The sequence below is a fragment of the Salmo salar genome, chromosome 16 (assembly GCF_965601325.2).
Source record: "Salmo salar chromosome 16, fSalSal1, whole genome shotgun sequence".
In the NCBI taxonomy this organism is placed as follows: domain Eukaryota; kingdom Metazoa; phylum Chordata; class Actinopteri; order Salmoniformes; family Salmonidae; genus Salmo; species Salmo salar.
This window is the reverse complement of record NC_138306.1, coordinates 39,176,302-39,191,475: the sequence shown is the minus strand read 5'-3', so window position 1 is coordinate 39,191,475 and position 15,174 is coordinate 39,176,302. Positions and strand designations below refer to the sequence as shown.

At 43.7% G+C, this 15,174-nt stretch overlaps 1 protein-coding gene across 1 annotated transcript in view; it reads right to left on the bottom strand.

Annotated features, from left to right (window-relative positions):
• The window catches only part of LOC106573612 (transmembrane protein 117), an 81,276-nt gene that overhangs the window by 21,422 nt on the left and 44,680 nt on the right, over positions 1–15,174 (bottom strand). The window contains exon 4 of the mRNA XM_014148813.3: positions 3,941–4,040. Within this exon, the coding sequence (XP_014004288.1) occupies positions 3,941–4,040 (100 nt within the window). The remainder of the gene's footprint in view (positions 1–3,940; positions 4,041–15,174) is intronic.

The window sequence follows — 15,174 nt, the reverse complement described above, 5'->3', positions numbered from 1 at the left end:
TCGCCGCAATGAACTGAGAACCCAACTGGCAGTACGTACTAAGACAGATCCCGAGAGCCATGTTTCCGTGAAACAGAGTATGTTACAATCTCTGATGTCTCTCTGTTAGGAAATCCTCACTATCAGCTCGTCAACTTTTTTATCCAGAGACTGAACATTAGCGAGTAATATACTCGGAAGCGGTGGGTGGTGTGTGCGCCTCCTGAGTCGGACTAAAAGTCCCCTCCGCATACCTCTTCTCCGCCAGCGATGTTTTGGGTCAGCCTCTGGAATCAGTTCAATTGCCCTAGGCCCTAGGGGTAGAACAAAGGATCCAATTCGGGAAAGTTGTATTCCTGGTCGTAATGCTGGTATTGCTGGTGATTTACCGCCGCTCTGATATCCAGAAGTTCTTCTCAGTTGTATGTAATAACACAAAAACATTTCTGGCCTGATAATGTAAGAAATAACACATAAGAAATACTGCAAAGTTGTCTAGGGGATAGAAGCACAGTTGCCCTCTCTATCAGCGCCATTTTACACCACTTGTGAATGATGCCCAGTGTTTGCAGTAAGGCAAGAAACAGCACATGGCTTTTTTTGCAACTTTACTGCCATGTGAGCATTGCTGCGCTTATTATGTGAAGAAATAGCTTAATAGTTTATCAACATTTTAAGCTAAATGTTCTGATCTGTTGCATTTTTGATGCGAGTGGTTTGATTAATTTGGGATCTATCGCATCCCACAACTGTTTGGAATATTTCTATTTCAATATTTATATTGGACAAGTTGACCAATAGAATTGGTTAACTTTTGTACTATGGGAGATAGTACAGCCGTGGCCAAAAGTTTTGAGAATGACAGAAATATTAAATTTCACAAAGTCTGCTGCCTCAGTTTGTATGATGGCAATTTGCATATACTCCTGAATGTTATGAAGAGTGATCAGATGAATTGCAATTAATTGCAAAGTCCCTCTTTGCCATGCAAATGAACTGAATCCCCCAAAAACATTTCCACTGCATTTCAGCCCTGCCACAAAAGGACCAGCTGCCATCATGTCAGTGATTCTCTCGTTAACACAGGTGTGAGTGATGATGAGGACAAGGCTGGAGAACACTCTGTCATGCTGATTGAGTTCGAATAACAGACTGGAAGCTTCAAAAGGAGGGTGGTGCTTGGAATCATTGTTCTTCCTCGGTCAACCATGGTTACCTGCAAGGAAACATGTGCCGTCATCATTGCTTTGCACAAAAAGGGCTTCACAGGCAAGGATATTGCTGCCAGTAAGATTGCACCTAAATCAACCATTTATCAGATCATCAAGAACATCAAGGAGAGCGGTTCAATTGTTGTGAAGAAGGCTTCAGGGCACCCAAGAAAGTCCAGCAAGCGCCAGGACCGTCTCCTAAAGTTGATTCAGCTGCGGGATCGGGGCACCACCAGTACAGAGTTTGCTCAGGAATGGCAGCAGGCAGGTGTGAGTGCATCTGCACGCACAGTGAGGCGAAGACTTTTGGAGGATGGCCTGGTGTCAACAAGGGCAGCAAAAAAGCCACTTCTCTCCAGGAGAAGACAAGGTGAGTGCTACTATCAGTCCTGTGTCATGCCAACAGTAAATCATCCTGAGACCATTCGTGTGTGGGGTTGCTTCTCAGCCAAGGGAGTGGGCTCACTCACAATTTTGCCTAAGAACACAGCCATGAATAAAGAATGGTACCAACACATCCTCTGAGAGCAACTTCTCCCAACCATCCAGGAACAGTTTGGTGATGAACAATGCCTTTTCCAGCATGATGGAGCCCCTTGCCATAAGGCAAAAGTGATAACTAAGTGACTCGGGGAACAAAACATCTATATTTTGGGTCCATGGCCAGGAAACTCCCCAGACCTTAATCCCATTGAGAATTTGTGGTCAATCCTCAGGAGGCGGGTGGACAAACAAAAACCCACAAATTCTGACAAACTCCAAGCATTGATTATGCAAGAATAGGCTGCCATCAGTCAGGATGTGGCCCAGAAGTTAATTGACAGCATGCCAGGGCGGATTGCAGAGGTCTTGAAAAAGAAGGGTCAACACTGCAAATATTGACTCTTTGCATCAACTTCATGTAATTGTCAATAAAAGCCTTTGACACTTATGAAATGCTTATAATTATACTTCAGTATTCCATAGTAACATCTGACAAAAATATCTAAAGACACTGAAGCAGCAAACTTTGTGAAAATTAATATTTGTGTCATTCTCAAAACTTTTGGCCACGACTGTAGATTGACATAGGCTAATGCTTTTGCTGTTCATTAGGCCTACTCATCTTGTTGGCTGATGAAAAAGTACATGTGGACAGTATGCGCCTCAGAATTCGTTAAGAAAGACACGTGCAGTTGCGTCCCAGATGTGTCTGTCTTCACTTGTAGCCTACTTCGGAACTGAGATGCTTGTGAGAAGGACCCGATCACGTGACGGACATTGGCTAATAAGAACTGAGATATCTGAGAGAGCCATGTGAGCGAGAGGTGCCTCGGAGCACGGAGACTGGCAGCCGTGAGAAGGGAATTAGGCTATAATTATTATATTCAGCCCAAGGGCATTACGGCCACACAAGGGGGATGCTGCCATGACATTCGAGGCCTGGTGAGAATATTACCAAGTGCTTGTCAAATTGTGACTGAGAGTGTGTGCAGCCTGCACAAGAAACAAAGCAGAGTTCATGCCTTTCATGCGACTTTTTTCAAATCAGCCATGCAGCCAACGTTTGTATCACAACTAAAGTTGCATAAATAACACTAAATTAAGCATATAGGAGGACCTGTTTCTTCGTTAACTGCTCAACACAGAATGCTCTCACTCCCTCGGAAATCATTTGGAGAAAATATCCTTTCTATTTTATTTAGCTATGTTCAATTGTTTTCGTCATACTCTAAAATAATATAAAATAACGCCACGGAATTCTAAGCGAATCTTGTCTGCTAAACGATCTACTGTAGCCCAAAGCCATATGGCAAGGCCTAACATAAGGATAACTCAGAGTATGCTATTCTGTTCTTCGGAAATAACTACATTATCTTCATATCATGTTTCTTTAGACCTGTCTAAAATAAATAATGGATTTATTATGATGGTCTAGGATATATTTAATGAATTTATTAGACTTTTTAAAATGTAGATGTTCCAAAGGTCTGCATCAGTGGCTTGTAGGCTATGCGTGGAAGCCAGGAGATGCTAAATGTGTTTATGTTAATTACCGGTCAATAACGTGAGACTGGCAGTTATTTGCTTGACAATCACCGGCTGATAATATTTCATAACCACCACAGCCCTAGTAGAGAAAATCATTTAATAATTTTTGTTATGAGCAGTGTTGCAAAAACACAAATTTCCTGCTCACTCATCTCCCGATGGCACATTCAAAATATCTGCTCTGTCTAGGAGACACACAGAGGTCATCTTGAAAGTGCCTTGTTGAATTAATCAACTGTAAAAAAAAAATAAAGAAATAAGAAAAAAAAGCCAGAGTAATGTCTGGATTCAGCTCTCGCTCTCTCTCTCTCTCTCTCTCTCTCTCTCTCTCTCTCTCTCTCTCGTACAGTAGAATAATAATGGAGACTGAGGAAGCGTGACACGTTGTCTCTCCTCTACTCCAGTGGTTCCCAAACTGTGGGGCGCGAGGGGGTCGTCAAGGGGAGTGCGGGGTTCTCCCCCCACTCTATCCCTCGCTGTCTCTCCTTTCCTCTACTCCACCCCTCATTGTCTCTCTTCTACTCCACTCCACCCCTCGCTGTGCCGCTATGTTTCTCTGTATTTCCTGTAACCTCGCACTCTTGCTCTGTTCCTGTTACTTCTGTTTGATCTGGGCTGAGATCAGGTGCTAAGGGTATAAACCCTCATCCCACTGTCTTTGTGCTGATATTCTAGTTGATTCTAATCAGTGTTGGGCTACTACTGGGTAGTTCTCTTACCATCCATGCAGTCACAAAGTCCCCCATCCACGTCCCTACTGCTGCAATCTTCATGAAGCTCTCGTTCCTGATACCCATGTACTCTGTCACCATGTGAGGCCTAGAAAGAGAAAGAGAGAAAGAGAAAGAAAGAGAGAGAGAGCGAGAGAGAGAGGGGGGGTCAGAAAGAGAGGGGGGGTCAGAAAGGGAGGGAGTCAATAGAGGGAAAAATAGAAAACGGTCACTGCGGCTGCTAAGTGTCATGATGCTAACTGTCAGATCCCATTCAAATCAAACTAGCCCTGTGAAAACAGTGTGCGCCAAGCGGTTCTACCTTCGTGGGGCCCTCAGGGTTGTAAACAATATACACTGAGCTTCCATGAAATTGTTTACCTCCCTACTGTTTGAGAATTATCTTTCCATTTCGCAAATTTGTACCAGTGTCTAGGTGAATTGAAATCAGCATTATCCAAAAGCATGAGATGTCTCCGTTGGTTGTCGGAACTAACAGAACATTTTTACTTAGCGACATGCCACCATGGTATGCAGTTTGTCTTTGGTGCAGGGAAAAAGATGACATGCATTCACTGAAGTCCTAGTTATTCCTCCTCTGTTTCCTGTTGTAGGTGGAGATGGGAGCAGGAGCCTTTTGTTCAGGGTATTCATTAATCTTCCAACTTATCCTGGTAATAACACTGGGAGAAACTGGGTCACAAGCCAGGTCTATATGACAACTGCACCTACTGTACTTACCGCCCCCCAAAGAGAAGAAAAGAAGGATGAGGGAGGGAGGGGTTTGATCTCCTGGCAGCATCTTAGAGGCTGAGTGGAGCAGGTGGGCCTCCTCCCTCCCTCATCCTTCTTTTCTTCTCTTTGGGGGGCAGTAAGTACAGTAGATGCGGTCTCCTCCCTCCCTCCCTCTCCCACCCCTGACTGGTCACTGCGGTTTTCCAGCGGGTCGTTTCTGAAGTCAATAGCGCCACTCATCCTCTTTTGGCTCTGTGGCTGTTTTCCAACCTGCCACACAATACCCATGAAATATTTATTTGGCTATGTGGACAGAGGCATCTGGAAAATGACAACCATGCCTGTTTTACTTTCCCATGCATTTATTTGATATGTTATTAGTGTTTACAATGACTGTACATGACATTGGTTTTGTGAATGAAAATACAACTCTTTCAAAGCGGTACAGGATTATCCCATTAAATCCTATTAAAGAGCTTAGGCATGTTTAAATTAAACTTGAATATGTATTCATCTCCAATTAATGATAATTGCTCTCCCTTTTCTCACCCATTAACTCATAATTCCCCTTAGTAACAAAACATAACAAAGAATTGAAGGTGGTCCTGGGGCAGAATTGCTATCAGCTATGACAAACCCCTGAACCCAAATGGCACTGTTTGAAAATGAGCTGCTTTTGAAAATGAATGTGTTAAATATGATAGGGTGTGGTATAATTTATTCCTACCCATCCTTTTTTTTGTCTGACTTGTCATTCTGTGCATGCTCAGTGTAGAGTAAAAGTTCTACCATCTAACTGTCCTGTTTCAAGTGTCTCCTAGAACCTATGACAAACCATTGACCCCAAATGGCACCTGTTTTCTTGTGCCTACATAGACAGTCTCTGTAGTCATGAAAACAGATAGATTGTTAAAAAAAATACAATTAAGATGCTGCATTAAAGGTAGGCTACAATATAAATCATATGACATCAATACTCTATTCATTAGGTTGCCGTGAAAGGGCTTGATTAACAAAAACGTGAGGGGCATGGCATAGGTGACTTATCACCTCGCCCGTAAATAAAACAAAACTTGATTAGAATGGGGATTTATAGGCCTACCTGCATTAAGTCAGTTAGATGCTCAGCAGCTTGGCCCCGGTCCAGTTGCCTAGGAGATCCCACAGGGAGTCGTGTACCCACTGCAAAATTATAATCGATAGTCCTGGAAACGCTGTCTAGCCCAGCACAACTCAGACTTAAATCTAGCCGATAGCTGGCCTTGTCAGAGAAAACACTTGCCCTCTCTCCACCTCCTCCACGGTTATCTAATTGGGCAAACATTGCACCTCTTCTACCAGGCAGCAATGTTTGCCCTTTTTTCTTTGGACAGCAGAAGAGCACAGAGGAAGAGTTTGGGGACTCTTCTCTCAGTGTGATTAAAGGCAACACTTCCACGGCTGCCGTGAACCCTCTGACCTAATGAGAGGGTTCACGGCAGCCGTGGAACATCAGTACAGTAGCTGTCATGAATAATCAGATCAAAAATGTCTCCCTCCTGGTGGAACATCAGTACAGTAGCTATCATGAATAATCAGATCCAAAATGGCTCCTTCCTGGTGGAACATCAGTACAGTAGCTACCATGAATAATCAGATCCAAAATGGCTCCCTCCTGGTGGAACATCAGTACACTAACTACCATGAATAATCGGATCCAAAATGGCTCCTGTGGCACAAAGCAGTGAACCAGTTACGCCACAATCTGCACTTTCAATGGAACACAATTGGATTTTTAAGACACCTTAAGAGCTATTGACGCACCCGTGTGTCAATCTAATTAACATATATACATCAAAATCCATCAGTTTAAGAGAGAGATATAAAGATTAATGTTTTTTTGCATGGGCTGCGTCTCAATCCACCACATCCGCCTAAGTCAGCCTTCCACATCAGCGTTGGAAAGTGACAGAGCTACAGTCCTCTTTGTCAGACCAGGAGACATCCAGAAAACCGGTCTTCTTACAAAAATGTCTGCAGCGAACGGTTTGGCCTACTAACTATGACCACTCCATGGAAAGTGTTCTCTGTTTTGCTCTATGACCCCCACAAGCCCCACGATGTGCCAACTTCTGTCTGTAGCGTCCAAACCGTTTGGGCTACAACTGAATATCACCCCACTATGGAAAAGGGAGACTCTCGTTTTGCTCCCCCACAAGTGTAACGGGACTCATCTGAAAGTCACCCGCTACCACCCCAAAGAAATAAATTTTACTGTGGATATAGATACTTTTGTACCTGTTTCCTCCAGCATCTTCACATGGTCCTTTGCTGTTGTTCTGGGATTGATTTGCACTTTTCACACCAAAGCACATTCATCTCTAGGAGACAGAACGGGTCTCCTTCCTGAGCGGTATGACGGCTGTGTGGTCCCATGGTGTTTATACTTGCATGCTATTGTTTGTTCAGATGAACGTGGTACCTTCAGGCGTTTGGAAATTGCTCCCAAGGATGAACCAGATGTTTTCAGAGGTCTTGGCTGATTTCTTTTGATTTTCCCATGATGTCAAGCAAGCGGCACTGAGTTTGAAGGTAGGCCTTGAAATACATCCACAGGTACACCTCCTATTGACTCAAATGACGTCAATTAGCCTATCAGAAGCTCCTAAAGCCATGACATAATTTTCGGGAATTTTCCAAGCTGTTTAAAGGCTCAGTCAACTTAGTGTATGTAAACTTCTGACCCACTGGAATTGTGATACAGTGAATATAAGTGAAATAATCTGTCTGTAAACAATTGTTGGAAAAATTACTTGTGTCATGCACAAAGTTGATGTCCTAACCGACTTGGCAAAACTATAGTTTGTTAACAAAATTTGTGGAGTGGTTGAAAAACGAGTTTTAATGACTCCAACCTAAGTGTATGTAAACTTCCGACTTCAACTGTACCTACAGGGGTATAAAATTCATCACAGTGAGAGATTGTACTCCACTGAGTCCTTCTGGCCCCTCCTTTCTCTTCCCTGCTCCTTTCTGCCCACTAGTGTCCAAGCTTGATTCTTGTACTTGTGTTCTAAATTTCACGAACAGTGATTGTGGAAGAACCTGGCAGGTGTGTAACCTCTGAAGCCTCGGAGGTGTCTAGCCTACTTCAGTACACGAACATGGCATTGGTTCCTCCGTCATCTACATTGAGATGTTTTTCTGTCTCCTCCGTGTGTACAGTACATAAGAGCACACATTTGACAGTATACACAGCTTTGGACTGGAGAATGGTTGACTGAAGAATATCAAGCTGTCATGGAAGGGCCTCTCTCCTATCATCAAATCATCTCCCAAGGCGACTTCAAATCTCTATCTCCATCCATCCCCCTCTTTTGTAGTCACAGCGACCTCAGCCCACATATTGTATTATACTTCCTCCAGATAGAGTTCTCTAGTCTCTTATCACTCTACTGGCTCATACAGTGGGGGAGTGGGAGTAAATAACCAGCAGGCACTTTCCAGGCCAGCACCAGTATCTATCCACTGTATCAGTCTTCCATTAAACTAGTCTTAAATGTAGTCTGCAAGTCCTAGAAGCTTATAAATCCACTTGACTTGGGCTTTACAATGTCACAAGTGATAAAACACACACGCGCACACACACACACACACACACAGAATCAACTGTGATAAGCTTTTATAAAAAGTATTGCTTGTAGATGCTGGCGTATGCCTGCTAATTAAGGCTACAAACATGTGGGTGAGACAGGCTTTGTAGCTTTGCCTTACTTGATAAACACAGCCAGACCATGACTTTATACTTGATAGTCAAGACAAGCTCTGAGTTTACCTTTCCACCTCCTCTCGAGATGGGAAAGTGCTCAAGTACTTACATAAAGTCACACATCCACACACAGGCAGGCACGCACACATGCACGCGCGCACACACACAAAATCAACTGTGGTAAGCATTTATAAAAAAATTATTGCTTGTAGATGCATTACAAATTTTAAAATATTGATTAAAAGACACGTTTCATGTTGTTTGATGTCCCTCAAGGGAAGATTGGTTCTGCACTGTGTGGCATTTAGAAATGTCAGGACACATTTTATAAATCATATTTTAATCGCAAATTGTCTGCAGAGCAGCACAAACAATTTATAGTACAGTGCTTGCAAAACTGTAGCCTTTAAGGCAAGATTTTGAAATGCTATCAATGACATGACTGGCTGGTGTGAAACATAATGAAAAGGTAGAGAGATTCACACATGCAGACCACAGGAGGTTGGAGGCACCTTAATTGGGGAGAAGGGGCTTGTGGTATTGACTGGAGCGGTATAAGTGGAATGGTATAAAATACACCAAACAGATGGTTCCCAGGTGTTTGAAGGCATTGCATTTGCTCCGTTCCGTCCATTATTATGAGCGGTTCTCCCCTCAGCAGCCTCCACTGATGCAGATGTATGCACACACACGCACACACACTGTGTTAGGCTTTTTCCTATTTGCAGTTCCAAGTGGACTTCCCCATAGAGTTGTCAAGGTTAATGTGCTATGCTGTTGATAGTAGCTGTCTGTATGTCTCTGCATGAGGATAACCTGTAAGAGGCCAACTCCCAGTGAGGCCTCTCCCCCTTGTCCCAGATAACAGCAGGGGAAGGTGGGCTTATGATACTAAGGTAATGACAGTCCTGTCTCTCCTCTCTCTCTCTCACTATCGACCCTCAGCTACAAAAAATAGCATGGTCTCTCCACCCCTGGTCATGTTTATGTTTGGTACTCCGGCAGGCAATCCCTCCCGTCAACAGGAGGGAACCTAAATACCACAACATGCCATTTATTCTGCCTTTTAAATCTGCTAGTCTATGGCATTACGCCCGCTCAGCTAGACAGGGACTCTACCGCAAGGAACACAGAGGCATGGTGGTAAACAGAGACAATGTTCTTATGTGCTGCTATAACCCAGCTCAGTCAAAAGGGTGGCTGCGGTCATCTGCCTCCCTCCGTCCCGCCACTGGGTGAGGACATGGGGCACGCAGGCAGCCGCCCCCTGCCTCCACCCGTCCCATGCAGCAGTGTAGCCTGGTAATAGCAGAGTCCCCCCTCATCTAAATTAGTCATGAGGAACATGTGCGGTGCCACACATTGGGCTCTCTTAATTAAATAACACTGCCTAATTAGGGGCTTCTTTCTGCAGGTAATGGTGCTGTAAAATGCCAGAATGGGATTAGGCGGCATGACGGAGCGCTGGTGAAGGGCGTCAAACTCCCTGGGCGGTCACACTCCTCTGCTTTCACACAAACAAAAGCCCCCTAATCTGACACTTACATTAAAATGCAAATGGCCCAGATGTGAAAGCCGCCCGGTAACAAGTGTGGCTCTGGATAACACTGTGTGCTGTGGGAGCCACAATGGAGGGATGCTTCCTGGTGTTACATATGAATGAAGGTAACTGGTTGATAGCTGATGACAATGGGTTATGTTTAAACATTGGCTCTCATGGTTACATGTTTGATCAATGTCCTTTGTCTGGACAGCTCTAAATTCTGATGGACACATCTAACATGGAGGTAATGACATGTCGCTCTCATCATTTATCATATTTGAATGAATTGAATTTGAATAAGTAAGTTTTAGGTAATTCCTAGAGAATATATAAATTCCTGTCATTGAATCAAGCTCAGTGGAGTCTGAAAGGTCAAAGAAAATGAAAGCATATCAATGAGCACTGGGTCAGGGACAGCATACGGTGACAGGTCAGAGAGCACGGAGACAGACACACCTCCCCCTCAGCCACACTCACACAGGTCAGACACACACAGTCAGACACACACAAGACACAGCCAGACCTCTACAAAGGGGTGTGAGATAGAAACAATATGTGGTGTGTGTGGGGGGGGGCAAACGAGCAGTTGGACCTCTCCTGCACCGCTCCATCACAGTTGGATGCCGAGCGCAAGGCATCATGGTGTGTTTTTTCAAAGACATCATTATTCTGAGGGAAACCAATGCCAGCAGATGGCCTTTACAGAGCCTTGGCAATAACTGTGCCTTATCCTCTCTGAACAAAAAATGAAAAGGAAAATATAATTAATTCCCACACAGACGCTTCCTATCCTATTTGCCACAAAGGGATATTATTGTACTTCTCTTTTATGCTTTGCCTCAGTAAAATTACAACGGCCTCATATTGAGTAAGGGAACGTGGGATATGGATGCAGAAAAGCTTTGGACACGGATCAAAAGACTTAAGTTTCACTGCATCATCAGAGCTGGAACACTTCCATTCTCCTCTCCATCCATCCTCCTCCCGCTCTACCTCCCTCCCCTCTCTGCTAACTGCTGCATTGGCTGCCATCAGAGACCCGAACACATCTCTTCTGAGGCGTGTCCTGGTCCTCTCTGGTAGAATGTGAACACTGCTCTTATAGGTCCGCCTTAAACAGAGATGCAAACACTAGTCATCTCTGGCAGACCGCCAGCCTTAAGAGGACACAGAGAAAGAGCAAGACAGGAGGTGCCGGGAGGAAACAGGACAGGACAGTCAGGGAAAAAAGGCAGAGTGGTGGAGTAGAGGAGTAGAGCAGAGAAAAGGCTGGTTGCTGGCTCCTACTGCCTCTTGGTGGGCTGCTGGCTCGATGCGTTCACTTGCTTTACAACAGCACCATCTATCGATCTGAAAAGACACAACCTGAAATGACTATGTGATGTCATTGGAACTGTCACATCAGAGGCAGTTTGTTACATAAGGGAGACTATTATTTTTTATGTCTGGGACATAGAGTTGACCAATTGAAAGTACCTGGCTCGTTGTGTCTGCACTGTATCTCTGTTCATTTAGTGTTTACAGCTCACAGTGAGGGGTAAATGAGGATTTCCACCCAGCTAGCACATAACATTCTGAGAACCATTTCTTAGAGCTTGGTGAGAGTGTGGTTTTCCTATTGTTATTTTGCATACAAACTTCCCACAACTTTCTGGGAATCATAGTTGCTTGGCTTGGGAACATTCTCAGCACATTTAAGGAACTTGAAAAAAATATGTTTCATCACTATTTCAGTACTTTAACATAACTTCTCAAAGTTCAAACATGGTTACATTTAATTTACATTTTAGTAATGTTCTAGTAACGTTATCCAACTGGTTTGGCATTGGGAATATTCTGAAATAGTTCAGAGAACGTTAAGAAACAACATCCTTCTGTGGGAATTTCAGAAATTCAGCGTAATGTTTCCTATGGGTTTCCTTGTGGTTCAATTTAAAGTCAAGGTCTCTGAATGTTCAGAGAATGTTAAGAAACAACGTTCTTCTGTGGGAATTTCAGTAATTCAGCATAACATTTTCTACAGGTTTCCTCATGGTTCTATTTAAAGTAGGGCAGTCATTTTTGGGACATTTCTTCATCGCACACAGTGGCGACTCGTCAATAAGGGCCGTTTTGAGCCCCACATTTCTAGCTGTTTTTTTTTGGGGGGGGGGGGGGGGGCTTACCTGTTTTGCATGTTATTTTGGCATTAATACGTAACACATATCAGTTTGCAAACAACGTAAAAAATATATATATCATTGAGTTAATAAAGCCGCATTACAAACATGGTCTCTTTTTTGTTTTCTTGAGTAAGGCAGCTCCAAAATCATAGGTGTTACAGCCTAGCTCAGTGCTTATCTAGCAGTCATCATCATTAATCAAGTCAACAATCTACAGGCAAATCCTTTTTAATCCTATGAAGAGAAATAATGAAGAGAAATTATAGATAAAACGTATCGGTGCTCATCGGCCATTGGACATACATATTACCCAACAAGTTGGAAATCGCAAATTCAACAATGACTGATTTGGAAGGAATCAGTGACAGTGGCTGTGTGGTAGCCCCTTTCTGGGATTAAGGAGCTCTGATAAACATTCAACATTGGCAATGCTGTCAATGAAGCATGATTTGTGCCATGCTCAAAACAACTGTTAACTCAGAACTGCGAAAAAGTCACTTCAGTGAGTTCAAGACAACTGGGAAGTCAGGAATAAACGAGCTCCGACTGGGAAAATAAGTTTTGAACGGTCATCCAACTCAAAATTGTAAATCCGGCCACTTTCTAGAGCTACGACCTGAAGATCAATGACGTCATCATGATTCGACCTTGTTTTTTTCAGAGTTCCCAGTTGTTTTGAAAGCACCATAAATCCAGAGAATGCCAGACTTTGATGACAAAATTTGCAGATGAAGGACCGCCGCGCCACCTTCCTGTTCAAGTGAGCACAGCACAACAAGGTGAGTTCAAAAATACATTGTATGCTGCTGCATAAATTATGTAATATGTCTGGGATATATGTATACTGTAGCTAAGAAAGTAATACTATGTGTATGCTGTGTAGTAAGATGTTAGTAGCCCATGTGCTCACCCTAATAATTTGGTCTATTTACCCCTCTTAATTTCGCCCACTGTTCTGACTTGGTGGTGCACATGTAGCCTATAACCTGTTTTGAGAAATGTAATCATCGAATATTGTAAGTTTTCATTGTCTGCTTATATGCCCCCTTTATTTAGCTTATGGTTCTGACTTGGTGTACAGGGAGAACACTGTAAGAAGGGCCCATGTTCTGAATTCTGTCGCTGTACATTTCAAAAGTGCTGAACAAATAGTTATATTGACTACGTCTGTCCATGCTATGCTCATTAATGTCTTAATCGAAATTACGGATTGCCTCTTATCCCCTTGTCGTCCCCTTATGCCATAGTTTGTAGATCTCAATTGTCATTAGAAACCACATTTGTTTAAGCAAGATTTAAAAGGCAGTAAATGAGGCTGAATGAACTGTTTTGTTGCCAGACAAGGCTCCGCTGATAGCCAGGTGTAGCAGTGGTAAGATGTTGGGACTGCTGTTAGGACAGCTTTATGTAGGCCCTAACAGTTTGTGGGCACCGTTTGTCATTGTTATAGTACAATGGCATGTAACCTTTTAAGTGCAGAACACAACACAGAACACAGCTACAGTCAATGCTAGCACCTTTACATAGCTGAAGACCGTGTGCCTCTAGCCAAAATCATGTAAAAGATTTGGCCAATATTACCGGAGATATGTTTTTTTCTTTTGTGTGCATGTCATAAGCCATTTTAAAATACTCGCAAGACGCAATTCTTTGGTTTGATAACAAACAACATTGTTTAGCTAGCTTGCTAGCTAGCAACCTGATAACTTAACCACTGACTAGGCACTGAATACCAGGTAGGCTGCAGCATTATGGATAAGTTGCAGGGGTTTGATGGCACAAGTGGGGAACCCAGCCAACAGCAAGTCGCAGTAGTCCAGACAGAAGATGACAAGTCCCTGGATTATGTGAGTTAGGGTTGTACTCTACAGATGTTGTAGAGGCTTCAAACTCAACTCTGGACCTCGAAGCCAGTTTCACTACATTTTTTAATTGTTCCCCTCTAGTGATTTAGACCTGGGACACCAGGTACTTGCAATTCATTATCTGGTAGAATAGAAAACCAGCAGGCTCCGGACCTTGTAGGGTAAGAGTTGAATACCCCTGTTGTAGAGCATGAACCTGCAGGAGCAAGTCACTTTTTTTATGTTTGCAGAGAACAACAGGGTGTTGTCCAGGGTCAAGCCAAGGTCCTTTGCACTCTGGGAGGGGGACACCGTGGAGTTGTCAACCGTGATGTAGAAGTCTTGGAACGGGCAGGCCTTCTCCAGGAGGAAGAGCATCTCTGGCTTGTCAAGGTTGAAATTGAGGTGGTGGGCCAATATCTAAGCTGAGATGTCTGCCAGGCATGCAGAGAAGTGTGTCGCCACCTGAGTGTCAGAAGGGGGAGAAGTAAAAAAGTAGCTGAGTGTCATCCGCATAGCAATGATAGGAGAGACCATGTGAAGATATGACGGAGCCAAGTGACTTGGTGTATAGAGAGAAGAGGAGATGGCCTAGATCCGAGCCCTCGGGGACACCAGTAGTGAGTATGTGGAGCAGACAGATCCTCTGCACGCTACCTGGTAGGAAAAGCCTGCCAGGTAAGATGCAATCCATGAGTGTGCAGAGCTTGAGATGCCCAGCCCTGAGCGGGTTGAGAGGAGAATCTGATGGTTCACGGTGTCGAAGCCAGCAGATACATCTAGGAGGATGAGAATAGAGGAGAGAGTGTCATCTGCGGCAGTGTAGAAAGCGTCCGTGACACAGAGAACAGCAGTCTCAGTTGAGTGACCTGTCTTGAAGCCTGACTAGTTAGGGTCAAGAAGATCATTGAGAGAGAGATAGCGAGAGAACTGTTCAGAGACAGCACACTCAAGTGTATTTGAAAGAAAGTTATGTGTGAGTAGGACCAGTGGACTCAATAGGCTGAGTGAATGAGGAGCGGATGTCATCAACCTTCTTTCAAAGTGGTTGACAAAGTCGTCCTCAGAGGGGGGGGGGGGGTAAATGCAGCACTAACCTTTGATGATCTTCATCAGATGACACTCTTAGGACATTATGTTATACAATACATGCATGTTTTGTTCAATCAAGTTCATATTTATATCAAAAACCAGCTTTTCACATTAGCATG